The sequence below is a fragment of the Cyprinus carpio genome, chromosome A8, assembly GCF_018340385.1.
Source record: "Cyprinus carpio isolate SPL01 chromosome A8, ASM1834038v1, whole genome shotgun sequence".
In the NCBI taxonomy this organism is placed as follows: Eukaryota; Metazoa; Chordata; class Actinopteri; order Cypriniformes; family Cyprinidae; genus Cyprinus; species Cyprinus carpio.
Window position 1 is genome coordinate 17,295,211 of NC_056579.1, and position 19,813 is coordinate 17,315,023.

Here is a 19,813-nt window from a genome sequence, read left to right on the forward strand (position 1 = left end):
TCCTGCTATTCTGTTCTGTGATGCACACAAGAGTTTTATGCCCCACTGGGCAGATTTCATCTCTTCACTCAGTGATTGGCTAATGTCCAGCTCTGGTACTGTGATGTCACACCCAAAGGGAGTGGCTGGGTTGTTCAGTGTGAGATTTAGCTTCACCTGGTGGTTGTTTGCAGTGCTGCAGGATGATTAAACTACCTCTCTATTTTCATTCAGACCTTTCCACAATCACAAGCATCTTGCCCATTCAGTAAAACCAGTTGTGATCACTGACTGTCAAGTTCAACGCTTTTATTATTTTTTTATTGTTAATTAAATAAAAGTATTGGACAGTTTATTTTATTACACTATTATTCAGAAGTTTGGGGTCAAACTTCAAACTTTTTTTTTTTAAAGAAAATATAATTTTATTAAAAAGTGACAGTAAGGACTTTTACAAAATAATATATCAAATAAATTGTTCTTTCAAAGTTTCTATTCATCAAAGAATCAGGGAAAAAAAAACTATTAAATATATTAAACTATTTAAACTATATAAAAATATTAAACGGCTCAACCATTTTCAACATTGATTATAATTAAAAAAAAAATAAAAAAAAATTAAGCACCAAATCACCATAATAGAAAGATTTCTGAAGGATCGTGTGACACCGCAGACTGGAGTAATGATGCTGAAAATTCTGCTTTGCCATCACAGGAATAAATTACATTTTAAAATGCATTAAAATAGAAAACAGTTATTTTAAATTGTAATAATATTTCAGAATATTACCGTTTACTGTATTTTTGATTAAATAAAATGCAGCCTTTGAGAACATAAGAGGTTTTCTTCAAAAACAAGCATTAAATAAATCTTACCAAAATCAAAGTTTTGAACGGTAGTGTGTTATGTCAAGATTTGAACACAGGTCTTCATGGATATTAAGGTGGTAAAAAGTTTTTTTTTTTTTTTTTTTGGTAATTTCCTGTCTCGTCCAGACAGCCACTGGTACTCCCTCAAAAAATGAAAAGACATCTCTGTGTAGAATCATATTATTTTTGGAGCTTTTTAGTTTAAAATATCCTCTTTTCTTTCTTTTTATCAAAAGGAGCTGGTAAAACAATGTGTTAGTGGACAGCAGGAGAATAAAGACACAGACAATCTGGTGCAGGAGACCGACAGTCAGTACAGCACATGGGAGACTGGACTTCGCACAGATGACAGGTAAACACACACCCCTCCCAAAAACCATGTCAAATCATAACCATTTATGTTCTCAAACTAACATATACACTATACAAAACTATCCTCAGTCACTGTTTGTAACACCAGGATCAATTGCAGCTATTGAGTGAGTCATCTGTAGCAGAGCTATAATGCTATAATGACCTCATGAACAGACACACAGGCAGATGCATCTTCATTATAGAGCAGACCGGGCTTGTCAGAGAGCTTTGGTTACAGCAGTGACCAATGCAAGAGGGATTCAGATGAAATGAGAGCTGGTATATATGGATCATTGGGTTGGATGGGTTGTATCTGTGCTCTAAAAATTAACATTGGATGGGTAGATGTAGCCCCCCATTAACAGAATTACTCACAGATAGCCAGTAAGTTTATTAGGAACTGCAAAATTATATATGGTTTAAATGAAATTATGAATGGGAGTCTGACCAACACTCATGTAGGCCTAAATGATGTGTGCGAATCAAATTAAAATCAATGGGCTAAAAACCAACTGCTGTTAAAGGGGTGATGTCTCAGAAGTAGCAACAGTTCTTTTGTTCCGTATTTTGCCATATACCCGAATATAATGGATTATTGGAAAAGAAAAAAAAAATGTAGGGTGGGAACTTGGTTTTATTCGTTGCTTGTCAATGGATGGAGGAAGATCTGAATGCAAGCTTGTGTTCTGTTCTAAGGATCGTATTAAGGAAGTTTAATCCAACAAAATGATTGGAGTCCTGCATACGTCGCTAGAGAGAAGTTTGGCTTTTTAGCGGAAGGTTGTTATGATGTTTTGATAAAAAATTACTAACCCTTCAAACTACTTTTACTTTGGAGAAATGTTCCTCACATAATATGAGGGAACAAATATGAGGAACAAAAACAGAATGTGTCTGTTTCTGTGCTGCTTCTTGTTCATCTGATGTAGCAAGTGACAAAATGTTCCATCACAAATGTGCAAGGAAAAATACTGCCAAATAATATTAATAATAAAATAATGAAAATACAGTTTCATGATCAGTAAGAAATCTTAGTTTATTGAATACATACACTGTAGTATTTATACATTTAATTTATTTATGCATAAATCAAGCTGCTTCTTTGTTTTATTTTCAGTTCACTGGCCATAGACTGGAGTGGTAAAAAGCTCAGTTTGAACCTCATAGCAACCTACTTTTACAGTCATGTTTTTTGACTTCTACATTTTCTGCACAAATGCAGAATAAAGACAATTTCAAATATCACTTTCTTACTCCTCAGCCTCACTCCAGCTACAACTTCATCTGACGACAACCTCAGCCCATCTCCACGGAAGCCCACCCCACCCCACACAGCTGAACAGCCCCTTCTCATCGACACACCAGATGGCTTGACAACATCTCCTCAAAAGCAGACCGAGCTCCCATTCCCAGAGGTCAGTCTTTGCTGCTAAACCATAGGGATAGTTGGCCTAAAAATGAAAATTGTCATTGTGCTCACCCTTATACCCTTCCAAATCCAGAAGACTTTCATTCATCTTCAAAACAAAAATGAAGAAAATTTTTAATGAACTTTAGGAGATATCTGTCAAAGTCAATGAAACCAAAACTACCGCTTCAAAAAGTTCATAGAGAGATTGCAAAAGTAATCCATATGAATCGAGTGCTTTAAATAAAATCTTCTGAAAAGAGATCATTTATATGATGAACAGATTTAACATAGAGTTTTATTCATGGATTAAACCACTTAATTCATTGGATAACTTTTATAATGTCTTTATAAACTTTTTAAAGTGTCAAAGTTTTGGTGGAATGGACTTACAGTGGGTTGACAGGAATCTCTCAGGTCCCACTAAAGAGATAGTTGACACAAAATCTGAAAATTCTGCTGTCACTTACTCAGCCTCATGTCATTTCAAACCTGTTTGACTTCCTTCTGTGCAACATAAAAAAAAAAAAAAAAAAAACATATTTTGAAGAATGTTGTAACCAAACCATTTCGGTTACATTCCATTATATGGTCAAGAAATACAATGGAAGTCAGAGGAAACTATAAAGGTTTGGTTACCAACATTCTTTAAAATATCTTTTGTTTTTCATAGAAAAAAAATATAGTCGTATAGATTTGGAATGACATGAAGTTGAGTAAACAAATATGGAGTTTTAATTTTTTTGGAGAACCATCCCTATAAAGACTCTTAATTTGAATCCAAACACACAATTGTACATGGCATTTGTATGACATGTCGTGTCTTTGTCTGTAGACCCCCACAACACTGTTAGACTCCAGTGCACTACGTGCCAGGGTCAGTCTGAACAAGAAGAGCACTCGCAGAGCCCCGCCCTCTCGAGTCGCCCGTCACAGCGCCCTCTTATCACAAGTACCCGAGGGAATCGGAGCAGATGATGAATGGCGCTACAAGGATTCAACAGGTACTTACATCTTAGCAGCGAGACACATGCATGCCTGCACATCTCATCCCAGGAGGTTGGGTTTAAGTAGGTTGCAGGTCCTCTTTGGGTCATAATTATCTTTGTACTGTAGCAAAGTCAGTAAAATCTAGTCCTCTGCACTCACTCCAGTCTTTCTCTCTGTCTGTAGAGGAGAAGACAGACTCTCCTAAGCAGGGTGAAGATTCAGACTCGGAGGAGCAGGCCAAGGGAATCGAATCCCGAACTTCCTCCGTGTCTCAGCCTCAGAGAGTGGCGCTCTTCCCTGGCATGGACCCATCTGCTCTAAAGGTGAGGGGATTTTATTAATTTAATTTTTTCCCACCAACCACATTTCATTAACCTTAAAAATCTAAAACATAACAAATAAAATAATAAAAAGAAAAAATTTTTTTTTTTTTGGAAATGTAATAGTATATTGAACCTTCAGACAAAATCTGAAAAAAAAAAAAGTATTCAATAACATTAAAAAATATGCTATTTAATGCATTTGCTGAAATTTATATAGCCGAAAAGATAAAAATATGATAGCTTGTAATGTAAATCAATGAGATACAATATATATAATATATATATATATATATATATATATATATGTATATATATTAGGGCTGTCAAATGATTAATACGATTATCACATCCAAAATAAAAGTTTTGTTTACATAATATAATGTATGTGTACAGGGTATATTTATTATGTATATATAAATACACACACATAAATTATATATTTAGAAATATTTACATGTATATATTACATGTATATATTTATATATTCTTATATTTTATATATATATAAATATATTTAATATATAAACATAACATATTCTTCTTAAACATATACATGCATGTGTGTGTATTTTATATATACATAATAAATATACACAGTATACACACATATATTATGTAAACAAAACTTTTATTTTGGATGTGATTAATCGTGATTAATCATTTGACAGCCCTAATGTATATATTATATATATATATTTATATATATATATATTATATATATATATAATATATAATATATATATATATATATATATATATATCATGTCTATATAATTGATGTATTATATTTAATACTCACATTTTAACTATATATATATATATATATATATATATATATATGTGTAAAAATCAGTAAAGATTTCATATCAGAAATATGAGTACCATGACCTGAAAGCCATAAAAATTAATGTATCAAATGTACAGCAGCAAATACTGTCAATCAGACGACAGAAGGCATGTAGAAAATTCAGTTTTAATCATGTTGAAGATAGAAATTTGCATATCAAATATGATGCATGTGGCTGCAGATCATAAAACTGTTTATTAAGAAATATATGTAAATCATAGTGATTAAACAGAAGCACCTTCCTAAGAATGCTTGGTTTAGGTCAGGCTAGAATTGTATGAATTTGTTTGGAAGCTGATAATTTTGCTGCTTGTGTGACGTGTGATTCGTTCATTCATTTCAGGCTCAGCTAAAGAAGAGAGGCGAGTCAGACAATCAGACAGACGGCCCAACACCCCCTCAGCTCTCACGTGCACCCAAATCTCCATTCTTGCCTCGAGCCTCTCGTGTGCTGCCTCCTGCTGGCGGCAAAGAGAATGTGTGAGTGCTTTTAGGTCAATGGACATCAGAGAGTCTCAGAATCATCTGCTGTTTGGCAGTGCTGAACATTATTGTGTGTTTTTTTTTTCTGATTTTTTTTCTCTCTCCATCCCCTCTCAGAGAAGAGGCCTCGCCTCAGTGGCTGAAAGAACTAAAGACTAAAAAACGTTTGAGTCAGTATGAAAACGACGGTACAGCCTGAACACGCAGGTAAATCGTCTTATGTGTCTTTATGTGCAACTACATTATAACTAGGCTTGTCAAAATACTAAAATGTCTGTAGTTAATGACAATAGCAGCAATTTTATTAACACATAACCAATAACCATAAAACATAAAAACTTTACACTTTATTTGAAATGTTAAATATTAGTACAAATACTAAAAAAAAAAAAAAAATGGCTAAAAATGTTTTAATTATTGGCACAACTGTCTTCCCTGCATAATTATTAGACACAATATATTCAGGCAAATTCAGTTAGATTGTATTTGTTTTTACATTTTTATATGCATTTATTTTATTTAATATTTACATTCACTTAAAGGCATAGTTCAGTCAAAGATGTCAATGGTCACAAACTGTTTGGTTACTAATAATCTTCCGAATTTAAATTTTTGGGTGAGCTGTGTCTTTAAGAACTCATTGTCCAGAGCATTGCTCATAACAATGAACAGATTTAATTAAAAATTTAATAAGCTGCCAGAACACAAGTAAAGAAATCAAGGTAATGGGCAAAATTAAATGCAAGGTGATCAAGTTTTGCTTAAACAGTTTGACTTTTGACCCCATAAAAATACGGTGTAAGACATTTACATGACACATTGGCAGTTAGCAGGGCATTAATGATGTGTTTGTTTGAAAAGTACCAGTACTTTTGACATCCCTTATTATAAGGGTTTAATGTTTGATGGTGGAACTGCTTGTCTAACACAAACCACATGTGTTTTCCCATCATCTCAGGATGCCTTATAACTGCAGTATCTGTAGCTGTAACTCGTGACAGAAGCCTTAACCTTTGACCTGGAGATGACAGGAATTCTGCTGCTGCTGCTGCTGCTGCTGACTACGACATCATTTTGTTTCATTGGTTTTTCTGGCCTTCTTCTCCAGTTGTGTACATGTGCATGGTGCCTTTCTAAAAGATTTCTGACTGACATAAATGGCGAAGCAGAGATCTGTGTGTAAAGCGTGTGTCCACGGATGTGTTGTCGAGTTTCTCTTCAGCTCTTCGTCATATGAGAGAGAATTATTTTTGCATAGAGCCACTTTAACCTCTAGTGAGCGAGAGATCATCCTTTATAGTGGAACTGTGGGTCCACGCGCACCTACAAGTAACCAGAAGTGCTTCATATAACTGGAGTATGATGTTGGTTTATTTTTACTTTTTTATGTTTATAGTAGTACAGCTTCCATGCTATTTTTTGTTTGTTTGTTTGTTTGACATATTCCCATTGATTTTGTTCAGTTGATGGTTATAGGCATCAATTGCACATGCATTTTCATAGACGATCACAATTTATTTTAAATCTTTAATAGTCGACAAATCAATGCTGAGCTGTCTGTATAGAGAGTGTATTTAGTTATGACAAAATGTTAATCACAGAATGTTATATTTGTATTAATATCGGTTTGAAAGGAAAGTGGTAAATGTTTAATGATCAAAAATGAGCTAAAATTCAGTTAAGGACTACGGTTCTGTATGTGTGTTGATGTGCGTGCGGAAACCTGTTTGGTTGGGCCACTGAATTAATTTGTTTGCACATGTCTTCACTCCTAATAACCTTTTTTTTTTTTTTTTTCTTGGATTTGAGACATTCAGAGATGCAAAGGTCTGTATGCTGCCTCAGTTTGTCTAGCTCCTGTCCTCCATCGTGTGTGAATCCATAGTATCATGATTGAAAAAACTGTGCATGTACAATCAGTCATTCCCTTTATTTCACTCTATGTTCTTCTTTTTATCACAATACTTTACTTGCTTTAACCGTGGGCCAAAAATGATGAAAGGAAATTGCACAATCAGCGTGTAAATCTCTTTTTCTTCACTTAAAAGATAATATTGAATAAATACAGAAGGGAAAACTTTTCATTTGTTACCCTCACTTTAGCCTACACAAATCTTAAGTTTGTTTCTTTTGTTTACTTGTTTGCTTAAGGGAAATTTGAAATGTCAAAGTACTGTAAACATCGTTCACATTACATTGCACACTTCTTGGTAGAGTATTTTTGAAAAAGACAAAAAAAATAAATAAAAAAAACCCCGCTAGGCCGTTGTGCCACTCCCAGATAACAAGCACTTTTCACCTGTTAATGAACAGCGGTTCTAAGCAGTAGTCACTTTTGTAACGCATGAGTCTTCACCCGTGATGTCAATGTTGTGATGCTGGCGGTATGTGAGTAATGTGTCCTATGGTTCTTTTTTTTTTTTTCTATTATCAGCTTCTTTTCATTGTTGTAGTGTGTTTAAGGGTAATTTGTCCTTTTTATTTTAAATTTGACTGTAAAGATGTTTATTGCACTGTTGTAATGCCAGTGTCCAATACTGTAAATTCATAATAAAATTTGCTATAAATATATTTTTGTATAAGTGTGCTTTTCAAAACTTTTTCAGAAGGTTATTTTTTATTATTTATTTATTGCAAGTCAGTAAAGCCACTGACAAGAGCTCATCTGTTAACACCATCTTTGTCACAGTTTTAATCAGAAAGAATGATTAAAACAATGTTAACATGCACATTATTTTCTGATAAAAGTCCAAACCTTATTCTGATAATACATTAACATGTTTCATAGCTATCTGAATATTCCTATAAACATATAATCGGAATATTATATTGTGGAAATAATGGAGATGCTTAGTCCTGAAATCTATATTACTGTTCAAAAGTTTAGGTTCAGAAACTTTTATTTAACAAGGATCATGTGACCCTGAAGATTGGCGCAATGACTACTGAAAATTCAGCCATGCATCACAGGAATAAATTATAAATTCAAATATATTAATATGGAAAAGTTATTTTAAATTGTACAGTTTCACTAATTACTGTTTGTTATATATATATATATATATATATATATATATATATATATATAGATGGAATGTAAACTCTCAGCAGTAATTAATTATGGATCAACTGATAGATTCAATCAAATCTGGATTTCAAAAAGTCCAATTCACTTATAAAACAGCGAATGCCCAAATAAAAGCTCCGAAACATTCATAACGCAAAATCACTTATTTATTTCTCAGCAGTAGCAAATGGAATCACTGACAACTTAAAAGGTCAAAGATAAGCATTCAGAGGTGAAGAGTAAGGAAAGGATGGGGCGTTTCAGAAGCTTTAGGGTTTGAGGAGAAGTGCCGGGCACTCAGGTGGAGGTTTGGAAGGCCCCTCTTGGGTGATACTGCATGTCACGGATGCGCCTCACAGACTGGATGTGAGGCAGCACGGCCCCAAACTCAGAACACTCCTTAAACTCTCCTTTCTCAAACAAGTACTGGAAGCCTCTGTATCCTGGGTACTGATAGCCCACCCAGCTGGAACCGAGATAACCAAAATTGCATTTAAAGATTAGAAGTGTTTGGATAAATTATCTTAAATGTGGGTTCACTGTACTCATGTGAGCTGTTTTTTGAGGTTTTACTCACGTGCCACTCTGCACACGAACTGAAGAGACTTTCTCTTGGTATCCATGAGCGTGGAAGCTGGGGACATCATCATCTATGATCTCAATCTTCTTCCCAGTGAAGCTTGGGTTCTCATAGAGTACGATCTTGTGTTCCTGGCTGTCCTGAGAGGACATAGGAAGTATAGAACAGAATATTGAAAGTCCCCCTTTGGAACAAATTAATATACACATTTGGACACTCTTGACTTAAATGTTTTATGATCTTAAAAATCGTTTGATCTGACGTTGGTTGAGAGAATGTCCAGAAGACATGAAGAAGCTAAATTATTATTATTTTTTTTTTTTTGTCAAGTTTGATGATGACCTTACTATTATTCTCAAATGTGCAAAATAGTCCTAATTAAGTATGAATGTCCAAACTTTTGAATGGTACTGTTTGTAAAGGATAAATTTATAATACTGCAGTTAATTTTTTGTTACCACTTTGATGGGGCGGAAGGCGACGATGCAGTCACTGCGTCTGCTGTTGGTCCAGGCGTCCCAGCGAGGATACTCACCCTTCTCAAACACATACTGTTCCCCCTTACAGCCAGGCTGCTCATATCCCACCCACCTGAAACAAAACGTTCACATCTTAGTCATGCTTTCTTTCTCATTCATTTTCCTTTGTACAACAGTTCTCAAATTTGATCAGCCCATAATGATGTAACAATCCAGCATCACTGGGACATTTCACAGTTTCTATCAGTTTGTCAGTGTTCATAGATTTCCAAAAAAAAAAAAAAAAAAAAAAAAAAGGTATGGAGTGGGTTCATTGTGTCTGGAACAGGGTTGCCAGATCTTTGTATCAAAAACAATGCATTGGCCAATCAAATTTAGCTCAATGTCCGTAATACCAAAACTCAAAATATGCCAGTCCATTACCTAAAATATATATTTTACAGTCATAATAATGCATTACATGTAATATCAACCTGAAAATCATTTTATAGCGGTAATCATAAACAGAGAGTTTTCATAAGTAAAATCATTGTACCTTACGGTACACATCTTAAAAAAAATACCCATATTGGAGATAAAACCCATATTTTAACAACTATAAAAAAAAATACTACACATGGTTTGTAATCTAAAATAAACATTTCAAGATATTACAGATATAAAAGTTTTAAATGTATGGATGCTTCCATACATGACATATTATAGGCCTCCTTTTTATATATAGTTTTTTTAATTGCCACTCAGTGGTAGAATATAAATTGTATTCAACAGAAACATTTATGTCAAATATAATTAATGCAATATGTCAAACCTTAAACTTGTGGGAAATCACCCCTGCAGCAATAGTTTAAAACTAGCCCAAATCCATGGGAAAACATTAATATTTTTCTCACACTTGACTGAAATGAAAGACCTGGGGTGGAATATTGAGCTGTCGCTCCGGCCCACTCACACACTCAATTCCGTGTGTTGCTTTGCCTGAAGCTGTCGCTTCGTTTGAATTTATTATCCTTGGCAGAGAAACAAAATATCCCTACAAACTGAGCCATTTATATATCTCTAAGTTACTCAATATTAGCTTCTTCTACATTGAATATCACTCAATATTACACTCACAGACATGCTTTTTTTCTCTCACACACAAACTCACGGTCCACACAGCACCAGTACTGAGCCCACTTTCGCCACGTCTGCCTCCTGGATGTTGTTACAGGGCTCAGTCAGCTCATGACAGCGGCCTTGAAAGTTTTCCTGTTCGTAGATGACCAACTATGGAACAGAAGATGGGAGAGGAAGTATAAAGGAAGATGAGCAGGAGTAACGGATGAGTAAGGCACACCACAGATACTCTGGGAACATGTTTGTACCTTGAAGTTACTGGCAACTGGTTGTTTTTGCTTGGTTGCAGGGTTCTGGTGATCAGTTGCCATAGTGAACCAGGATGGGTGTGATGAGCTTTGTTCAGAGATAACATTAGGAACAAAACAGGAAGCAAACAATAATTATCAGTGTCAATTGTGTAGATTATTGAATATCACAAAAGCATAATGAATGACAAGGATGAATTGCTGTGTGTCATACTTATATAAAAAAATGAAAAAACATTAACAATAATAAAGTAAGCAATTATATGCATATCTTACCAGCTCCAGGATGTGCCAGTCGCTGTGGGGAGGCAACAGCAGCTCAATATATACTGCAAGCTCAGGGGCGGAAACACTGCCAAAACATGTCTCTGTCCAGAACACCCTCATAGTCTGGTGCTAATAGGCTGACCGCTGGCACTGGGAGGGCTGAAGTAGTACCAGCCAAACATCCTCACCCTCGCCATCCTACCCTCCCTTTTCTTTTGATACCCCACAAAGTTATTTCATTAGTTGTCAGTTTTTGCCCAGCCGCGCTTTGTTCCATATCCCATGATTCAGCACAACCTGTGCCAAGGACCTACAACAAGAGTGACCAACTCTGGATGTGAAATTGAAAGAGAGAGGCTGATGCATCTTTTCACAATTACTGTGAACCCTGTGAGATTTTGGAAACATCTTAATTTGTCACTAAATATGTTTCATAATCATAATATTGATTATGTTTTTCATCAGTGACGTATTGTCTGAGGAACACACTGGCTTGGTGAGTTACCTTGCTGTTATCATGGGTGTCGCATTACATATAAACTGTTCTGTTGTTTTACAGGATAAACACACAGATGTTTCTAAACCAAAAAGTACAACAAATTAAATGAAAATATAGCCAAAGTTAAAAAGAGTGGGAGGCCTGAACACATTCAGCACCTGGAATCCTGAAATGTAATTATTTGAATTATTATTTTTTTTTAATTTACAGAAACCAGGAGCTCCCATTAATTAAAGTAGTTTAAATATCAAAACTAGGAATGGGGGCTTTTGATATTGTTGTGGACACTGGTCGGCCTTGGAGTAAAACATGCTGAGATCCACTATATGCTTGCATGTGTTTACAATATATCTAACTCCACAATCAACCACCATCCCATTAAAATCAAAAACATCTGCCTGTAATCCTGAAGACTTTGTTTTGACCAGCATTTAGACACTTTCATAACAGATCCAAGGCCAAAGTCGAACAGAAGCCTATTTTCACCTGAGCCAGCAGTAATACTGAAGACTTTGGTTAGGTTTTTTCAGATGTGTTTTGATTAGGGTTAGAGCTAAACTCTGCAGTATAAGGGCCAAAGCTGCCCACCCTGAAATCTTTTATAGGCTACTACTTATAAAAGGTTGGAGCCTAAACTCTGCAGTAGGACCTTAGGGTAGAGCTAAACTACTATTTATAAATCATATAGTGCCAGTATTTGTAAGGGCCCAAATTGCTGCCCCAACCTGAAATCTCTCTTTATAGGACTTCTTTTTACTTATAAATATATATATATAGATATATGCCGTCACATTGTAACACACACACAATGTATTACATGGAATATTCAATTTAAATTTAAATACAAATTCACAATGAATATAGAAACAAAAATGTTGAAAAAAAAACTGGCTAAAAAAAAAAGTTGGGACAGGTAGCATTTCTAATGTATAGGAACAGCTGTTTGCAACTTATTAGGTAATGTGGGTATAGAGTAAGCAACAGAAGTACAGAGGATCACCAATTCCCCCCAATGCTGTGGCGAAAATTGGAGCTATAGGGAGTTTCTCTCAGAGAAAAATTGCAACGAGTAAGTTATTCAAATATATCATCTTCAGAGAATCTTCTCTGTGTAAGGGTCAAGGCCGAAAACCATACTGGATGCTTAGTAGGACGGCGCTAGGAATGCTACTGTAAAATCATCTATTTATCAGGAAAGTTCCCAGAAAACATAAACAGTCCACCGTGCCATTCGATAAAAGTCAAAAATAAGCCATAAAACATGATCCAGAAGCGAAACAAAAGTGAAAACTCTTCTGTGGTGGTCAGACGAATCAAAATTTGAAGTTTCTATCTACTCTAGGACTAGGACAACCCATCTATTATCTATCTATCTAAGCTGCATCTCTCTATCGTTGGGTTGCATATCTATATAGATAGATAGATAGATAGATAGATGCTGAGATAGTTAGATATGCTCCCATCCAGATGTATACTCTTTCAAAAAGAAATGCCAGACCACATAGTTGCTCAATATTCTTCAGAAGAAGGATTACTGAAATGGCAGAAATGATCTTTCACAAAACAGAAACGTGGCGCATCCCTGACAAAATATTCACAGTTGAGCAGTAAAGCCTGTGACAACTATTCCTAAACACAGTCTCCTCCTGTTTACAGACTGAAAAAAGAAGAGGGGATACACAGTGCCATGGCCTTGTCCCAACTTTTTTGATGTGTTGAATGCCATGAAATTTTAAATCATTATTTTTCCCTTAAAATTATTTTAAAACATTTGATTTATTTTTTTATCTGAATAAAATATTTTTTTTTCATTGCAAATTTGCTTCAAAACTTTACCTGTTTTATATGACTGTGTAAGGGCGGGTAGTTGCTTATTCTTCACATTACACAAAATGTTTCAGACATAAACCCTTTTCAATAAAGTGTGACAAATTTATTACTAAATGTAATATATAGAATTTTTTTTTTTTCTACTACAAACAAATATTAGCCATATATTTTTTTTTTACTACAAACAAAGTTTAGGCATTTACCCCCACCTAGTGGTAATTAGTATTCGCCCGCTGTACTGTACATACACGCTTTTAATTTCAGTGTATCGTTTCGTAAATTCACCATGATTATTATTTTTTTCTCTGCACCTCTGGCATCCAATAGGACCAAGATGTGAGGTCGTGGGGGAGGATAGTTGTGTTTATTTTCTTTCAGCCACAGATGGTTTCAGAGGCTGAGAGGCTGAAGCAGAGACGGGCAGAGCGACAGTCGGGGATGAAGCCGCAGCTTTGGGGGAAAGTTGCATTTATTGCACACATAGTCTGGCCACGAGTCATAGGCTCTCACGATGTTAATGCACATAGTTACGTTCGCCGTTTTGGTTCTGAGCCTCAGACCTGCAGACGGTTTCCCCAATTACAAAGATGACTACATGGACGAGGACTTGGCCACCTTTGACTATTACAAAGGCACGGATGAGTTTGACGAGGGGAACAGGACGCAGGAGTGTGAGGAGTGTGTGCCGGAGCTGTGCCCGCTGCCGCTGGGCTGTAGAGCGGGGCTGGTGCGGGACAGCTGCGGCTGCTGCTCTCAGTGCGCCAACCTGGAGGGACAGACCTGTGACCTCGGCCAGAGAAACGTCTACTATGGACTGTGCGGAGAGAACCTGGAGTGCAAATTGGACCGGTCGGATGAAGCGGACGGAGAGGAGCCAGAAGCCCAGTGTGTGTGTTTGTCCCAGAAACCTCTGTGTGGTTCAGACGGACAGACTTACATCAATATCTGCAAATATAAAGAAGCGGCGTATTCAAATCCTGGACTCAATGTGAGCGACGGGCCGTGCAGGACAGGTATGAACAATACAAACAATAGCTAAGCTTTTTCCAACCAGTATATATTTATATAGGTGTTTCTTTATTTATTTTGTTTCTTTAATACACGGAACTGTTTTTTTTTTCTCTCCTACCAATATTTTATCTTTAATAAATGCAAACTTTTACTTTTAAGTGTTTTTCCAACATTTATGTATATATGTATGTATGTATTTATTTAAGGTAAAGTTTTCTTTTTTTTGTACTTATGTATGTATTGATTTATTTAGTCTCTGTCTTATTTTCTTTCACAAGTGATTTAAAGTGTTATCTCAAGAGTGTTTTTTTTTTTTTCTGGGCTGTCAGCTCTTGGTAATTTTGGACCTAGCCCATATAATTTTCCCAGTGACTTTAAAGAGGTGATTTATGACCTTTAAACAGCTCTTCAAGTCAGGCTGACATAGGAAGTGGTTTCTGAATGTGATCCCTGATTTGACCTCTTTCTCTCTCTTTCTCTATTTCCGGTAGTCCCCATCATCAAGGTGCCGCCACATAATCTGGTAAATGCAACCGGCAGCAGTATAGCATTTCTCTGCGAGGTGTTTGCATTTCCCATGGCGCTAGTGGAATGGAGGAAAGATGGAAAAGAGGTTATTTTACCTGGTGATGATCCGCACATATCTGTTCAGGTAAAGTACTTCCAAACCAAAAACTCTGTAAAGTACAATATAACCTTGATTAGGGCCTCACAGATGTAGATGAGTTTACTTCTTCATCAGATCATATTTGGAGAAATTTAACATCACATCACTTGCTCTCCGATGGATCCTCTGCAGTGAATGCAGCTTTTTGCTTCACAATACATTTATTGATGGACTGGAGTCATTACATGTGTATTACTTGTGGATTATTGTGATGTTTATATCAGCTGTTTGGACTCTCAATTCTGACGGCACCCATTCACTGCAGAGGATCCATTGGTGAGCTATATGAGGCTATTTTTTTTCCAAATCTGTTCTGATGAAGAAACAAACTTATCTACATCTTAAATGGCCTGAGGGTGATGGCCAGAGGTGTTTATGGCTTTAAGATTTGCGACATGGAGGGCGTTCCTGGTTAATTTTTATCAATGAACTTAAGAACTACAAAATTTATATATGGCTTTCATTGCTTAGTAGATAGGAAAAAGTGTTTCGGGATCCACCTCCTTTCCGCCTTTCTATTTCTCTGTTTTTCTTGTAGTCACGAGGTGGTCCTCAGAAGTATGAACTTTCCAGTTGGCTGCAGATTGAAGAGGCCAGTCAGATGGATTCTGGCACATACAGGTGCATCGCTCGAAATGAGCTTGGTCACGTCTCAGCCACAGCAATTTTAGGAGTCCTGCCACCAGGTAAAATATATACCCTGAGCTGTAATGGCCTACCATAGCATTTCCTGTTCAACTAACTTTATGTAAAGTATAATGTTTTTTTTTACCCAGATGAGATGTCTGCCTATTTGGAACAAAACAAGAATGAAATGATGAACTATGGCCAATTACAGGACTATGACAGGGATTATTACTAAATTTCAGATCCCAACACCCTCAAGAAAAACAATGTCTTTTTACTTTTAGCCATTAAATTTGGCACTCAGGCAATGAAAAAAAAAAGAAAAAGAAAAAGAAAAAAGTAGTAAACCTCCAGAGCTTTTTCTACATCTGGATAATCAAACATGGAGACGGCAAGGAAGAAGCTTAAACAAATTCCCAATGGCACAGGCCTCTAAAATGGATGAAAAACACACAATGGGACAGTGGAGTAGTTTGGAAGCTGCTAGAAGCTCTGAAATTCAGTACAGAGAGTAGCTGCTGGAGCTGAATGTCTCTTTTGTTTCACCAATGTTCTCCCTCCATAGTGACAAGCTGAATAACATAACATGAAGAACTGTGAAATTTGAATGAGAGCTGTACAATTATGAAAAATACAGCTACTTTTGATAACTACATATTATAATTGCAGTTTTGAATTTTGAAAAGTAGAATTTTATATTAAAATACTATTTGTGTGACAACGCTTTTCACTTTGGTTCAAAATCTTATTTTTTAACGTTATAAATATAGCATTTTGAGGCATCTGGAATGTAGTAAAATGGAATGCTATAATTGTCCCTTTCATGAATAGTTAATCACAGTAGCCTTTAAAGTAATTATAAAAAAAGTGTAATATTTATGCAACATCTCAATAAAGAATTTAATATTTGTAGTTACATTGTCCATTTTTACTCCAAGCAACATTGGCTTTCTTGAATGAGTCAGTGATTTTTTATGAATCTGTTGAATGGTTTAATGACTTATTCATAAAGAAAGCCACAGGCTGCATTTGAATATGCATACTTCCTTACTATATAGCCTAGGTTAAAAACAGAAAGTGAGTAGTATGTCCAAATTCATATCATGAATTCACACTTTACCATCCCATGAGGCCACAAGAGAGTGCCATGAATGGCAATGAAGTAACACAACCGATGCTGGCGTAATGATGTAAGACAAAGTCACTGAAAAATCCCCACCACTAAAATGCATAGACTGACAGCCATCCCTGAAAGGCCGCTGTTTTTTTTTTTTTCAGGACTTGCTGCTGTCTCTTTTGTGCTTGACCTTTGATCAAACTCAGTTCCTCAGAATCCATCGGTTTCTACTCAAAGCAGAATGTGTATTAGCCTCTGAGTTTATGTATGTTTCCATGTGGCATCCGTCTTTTACCAGCCTTTCCTTCGAGTGTGTGTGTGTGTGTCAGATCTCTGTGAGGCAGTGGAGCACACAGCTGGCTTTAATATATCTTTATGATCTCCTGTCTTAGGACATAAACACAGGGATCCTATTCTTCGGAACATGTGCATACAGGTTGGACTTCTTTTGATGTAAATGCAACAAACACCATCAGGCTACTTATAGATATACAGTAAACATCTCTTAACCCTCTAAATTGACCTTTTAGTGGAGCAGAGGCCTGTATTTAACAGAACGGCTGTGGATAACAGCTTTTTAACCCCCGTCCTCTCTTCTACCCTCTCATGATGTTTTCTGGTGGCTTTAACTCAGAGCAATTATGATAACAGCTATGCATTTAATTTTAGGTTACGTTTTTGATGCTACATTATTTAAACTGTGTAAAAGACATTGTGACACTATGTTTCAAACTTCTAATGAAGAGGTTTGATGGAATTTTACATGGAATGTACTGTACTGTACAGTAGTTCTACTACAAAAATACTATTGCAGAGTTATACACCATTCTTTCTTTGTGAAAACAGTATGCATAATAAACCAAATGTAACAGCATGTGGTTTTTAGGGTACATTTGCATGACTTCCACCCAGCAGTCAACTGTTAAAACAATTAGCCTGCAGTAAGCTCTAAATCATTTCAGACTGAGAGCACCCTGGGACACAGCCGTTTCCTCTTGCCTTAAACAACCAAACACTCTGAAAACTCCGAACACCTCTACTAGATGTGTTGTGTTAAAGATTTTGACTTCATGGGTAGGATATATCATTGAGGATCTCCATGGGCCCCCTTGTCACAGGGTTTGGGGACAATATTCCTAGTTCTACTCCCAATAATGTCTCTGACTGCAGATTAAAGGAATAGTTCACCCAAAACTGAAGTTTTGCTGAAAATTTACAGACCCTCAGATCATCCAAGATTTAAATTTAAAGTTCAATGGTTTGATTAGCTTTTCACTTCACAAGAAATTAACTGATGGACTGTGGATTATTGTGATGTTTTCATGAGCTGTTTGGATTCTCATTCTGACGGCACCCATTCACTGCACATGATCCATTGGTGAGCAAGTGATGTTATGCTAAATTTATCCAATTCTGTTGATGAAGAAACAAACTCATCTACATCTTGGGTGGCCTTAGGATGCATCAATTTTCAGCAAATGTTCATTTTTGGGTGAACTATTCATTTACTGTAAGTTTTACCTCCTGATGCTCTGTGATTTTTATTTCAGAATTCCAGCTCCCAAGACAAAAATCTATAGTTTGCAGCGGTTTAGGAAAGTTGATGGTATCTGTTTCATTGCCGTCAGTTATTTTTCTTTCCCCCAAATTCTATGGAAAACTGAAGTGTTAATATTTAGGGGATCGTGTGAACTCCCAGAGCCAGCAGCGAGGGGCTTCCCATCTCTGCCCAAGAGAATCTGCTAATATCCTGTGTCATGAAAAGACATTACTGGCACAGAGATGGAGGCCAAGAACAGACTGAGGAAAAGGCCTGAAATTAAGGAAATGTAGTAGACAACCAAAATACATGAAGATGAAAGTCCTGGTCAGATGTATTACAGTAGCTGCTTAAACTGTTCCTGCCATAATATGTTTAATGACCCACCATATTCCTACATCTGCACTCAACAAAATATTTAGCAATTCAATTTACTCTTAAAATCAACAAAAAAACAAAAAACCAACCTAAAATATTAAAAAAAATTAATAGAAAGCATTAAATTTACCTTTCTCACGACATGTTTATACATAGTTACAGCTCTAATTGTAACTATTAAAACTAATTATAAGTAAACTGTTTCATTTTCATGTATAAAAGAGACATAATTTTTTGCTATATGGAATGCAAAAATTTTGAAGCTCAATATCTCAAAACCACTCAGAGTGCGATAGAACCTTATAATTCCAAGGTGGCGGAATTCATATAGCTTACCAGATTTAGTTATTGCTGGTTGGGAAAGCATAGTTTCCAAGGTGAAGAATTAAAATAACAAAATGACTATTTTTTTATTTCCCCCTTTTTGATCTCCATCAACTAACACAGTGACCACAGGCACTCAAATCCCCCTGCAGCATTCATTGCATTCACCATGATAGCCACTTAAAAAGGCCTCTCCGCCTCTGTCTGATTTAAATAAAGGAAAGTAGTTCCAGACTCTTAAACATTTCCATGCTTTTGTTTTTCTTCCAGTTTTGTGGAAAATGAGATCCATGTGCTGTGTGAAAGATCATCCCTCTTCTGAGTGGATTTATTGTAGGCTAATCAATAAAGTGAACATAGGAGACAACAAGGAAGAATAATAGACAAATGAGCAACAGCACAGACATTCAAACTAAAAATAATGATGAGTCAGATGAACTTATGAGGCAAAAATCTAAAGCTGACCGTTTCTGAAGTCATTAGGCGTTAAGGGTTGTTGACTCATTACAATATAAGTTGAAGTAGGCTACTAACAGAAAGATCTTTCTTTCTTATTCTGCAATGTCTGCCAGTGGTTTGTTATTTATTACTCTTTTATAGTTTAATCGTGTCAGTGTTCTTAGTTAAATTATACTTTCACGAAATGTGTGATGATATATATTGTCAAACATTTAATTGTGCCAAACGGTGATCTTTAATCAAATGTGTGCAGTGAGGTGACAGATCATGTGCAGTGCTGTTTGGAGGCCATAGAGGGCAGTGAGAAGATACTACTTAGTTGTAAGTTTATTTATGGCTGTTCATAT

At 36.0% G+C, this 19,813-nt stretch overlaps 3 protein-coding genes across 5 annotated transcripts in view; 2 read left to right on the forward strand and 1 right to left on the reverse strand.

The window, feature by feature from the left end:
• si:ch73-138n13.1 (calponin homology domain-containing protein DDB_G0272472) overlaps window positions 1–7,825 on the forward strand; it is a 39,599-nt gene extending 31,774 nt beyond the window's left edge. For all 3 annotated transcript variants that reach the window (XM_042762554.1, XM_042762557.1, XM_042762556.1), the window contains 7 exons: window positions 1,086–1,201; window positions 2,465–2,618; window positions 3,447–3,615; window positions 3,785–3,924; window positions 5,115–5,251; window positions 5,372–5,461; window positions 6,213–7,825. In XM_042762554.1, coding sequence (XP_042618488.1) covers window positions 1,086–1,201; window positions 2,465–2,618; window positions 3,447–3,615; window positions 3,785–3,924; window positions 5,115–5,251; window positions 5,372–5,453 — 798 coding nt within the window. In that variant the 3' untranslated portion in view covers window positions 5,454–5,461; window positions 6,213–7,825. The remainder of the gene's footprint in view (window positions 1–1,085; window positions 1,202–2,464; window positions 2,619–3,446; window positions 3,616–3,784; window positions 3,925–5,114; window positions 5,252–5,371; window positions 5,462–6,212) is intronic.
• Window positions 7,826–8,470: 645 nt separating this feature from the next.
• On the reverse strand, window positions 8,471–11,162 carry crybb2 (crystallin, beta B2). The gene is made up of 6 exons (XM_019118828.2): window positions 11,024–11,162; window positions 10,748–10,835; window positions 10,531–10,649; window positions 9,360–9,492; window positions 8,899–9,041; window positions 8,471–8,787 (listed from the first exon to the last, which is right to left on the reverse strand). The coding sequence occupies exons 2-6, from the start codon at window positions 10,808–10,810 to the stop codon at window positions 8,619–8,621; spliced, it is 627 nt and encodes a 208-aa protein (XP_018974373.2). The 5' UTR covers window positions 10,811–10,835; window positions 11,024–11,162; the 3' UTR covers window positions 8,471–8,618.
• Window positions 11,163–13,643: 2,481 nt separating this feature from the next.
• LOC109105535 (kazal-type serine protease inhibitor domain-containing protein 1-like) lies at window positions 13,644–16,104 on the forward strand. The gene is made up of 4 exons (XM_019118827.2): window positions 13,644–14,356; window positions 14,846–15,006; window positions 15,560–15,707; window positions 15,798–16,104. Exons 1-4 carry the CDS (start codon window positions 13,855–13,857, stop codon window positions 15,881–15,883), a joined length of 897 nt encoding a protein of 298 aa, XP_018974372.1. The 5' UTR covers window positions 13,644–13,854; the 3' UTR covers window positions 15,884–16,104.
• Window positions 16,105–19,813: the final 3,709 nt, after the last annotated feature.

What these genes read in the sequence shown, in the direction of transcription:
- LOC109105535 (XM_019118827.2), top strand. Translation starts at nt 13,855, where the DNA reads ATGTTAATGCACATAGTTACGTTCGCCGTTTTGGTTCTGAGCCTCAGA. An exon ending in CGACGGGCCGTGCAGGACAG is followed by an intron (nt 14,357 to 14,845) that starts GTATGAACAATA and finishes TATTTCCGGTAG; the next exon opens with TCCCCATCATCAAGGTGCCG. An exon ending in ATCCGCACATATCTGTTCAG is followed by an intron (nt 15,007 to 15,559) that starts GTAAAGTACTTC and finishes TTTTTCTTGTAG; the next exon opens with TCACGAGGTGGTCCTCAGAA.
- crybb2 (XM_019118828.2), bottom strand. Translation starts at nt 10,810, where the DNA reads ATGGCAACTGATCACCAGAACCCTGCAACCAAGCAAAAACAACCAGTT. An exon ending in GTACTGGTGCTGTGTGGACC is followed by an intron (nt 9,493 to 10,530) that starts GTGAGTTTGTGT and finishes GTTTTGTTTCAG; the next exon opens with GTGGGTGGGATATGAGCAGC. An exon ending in GTTCGTGTGCAGAGTGGCAC is followed by an intron (nt 8,788 to 8,898) that starts GTGAGTAAAACC and finishes TCTCGGTTCCAG; the next exon opens with CTGGGTGGGCTATCAGTACC.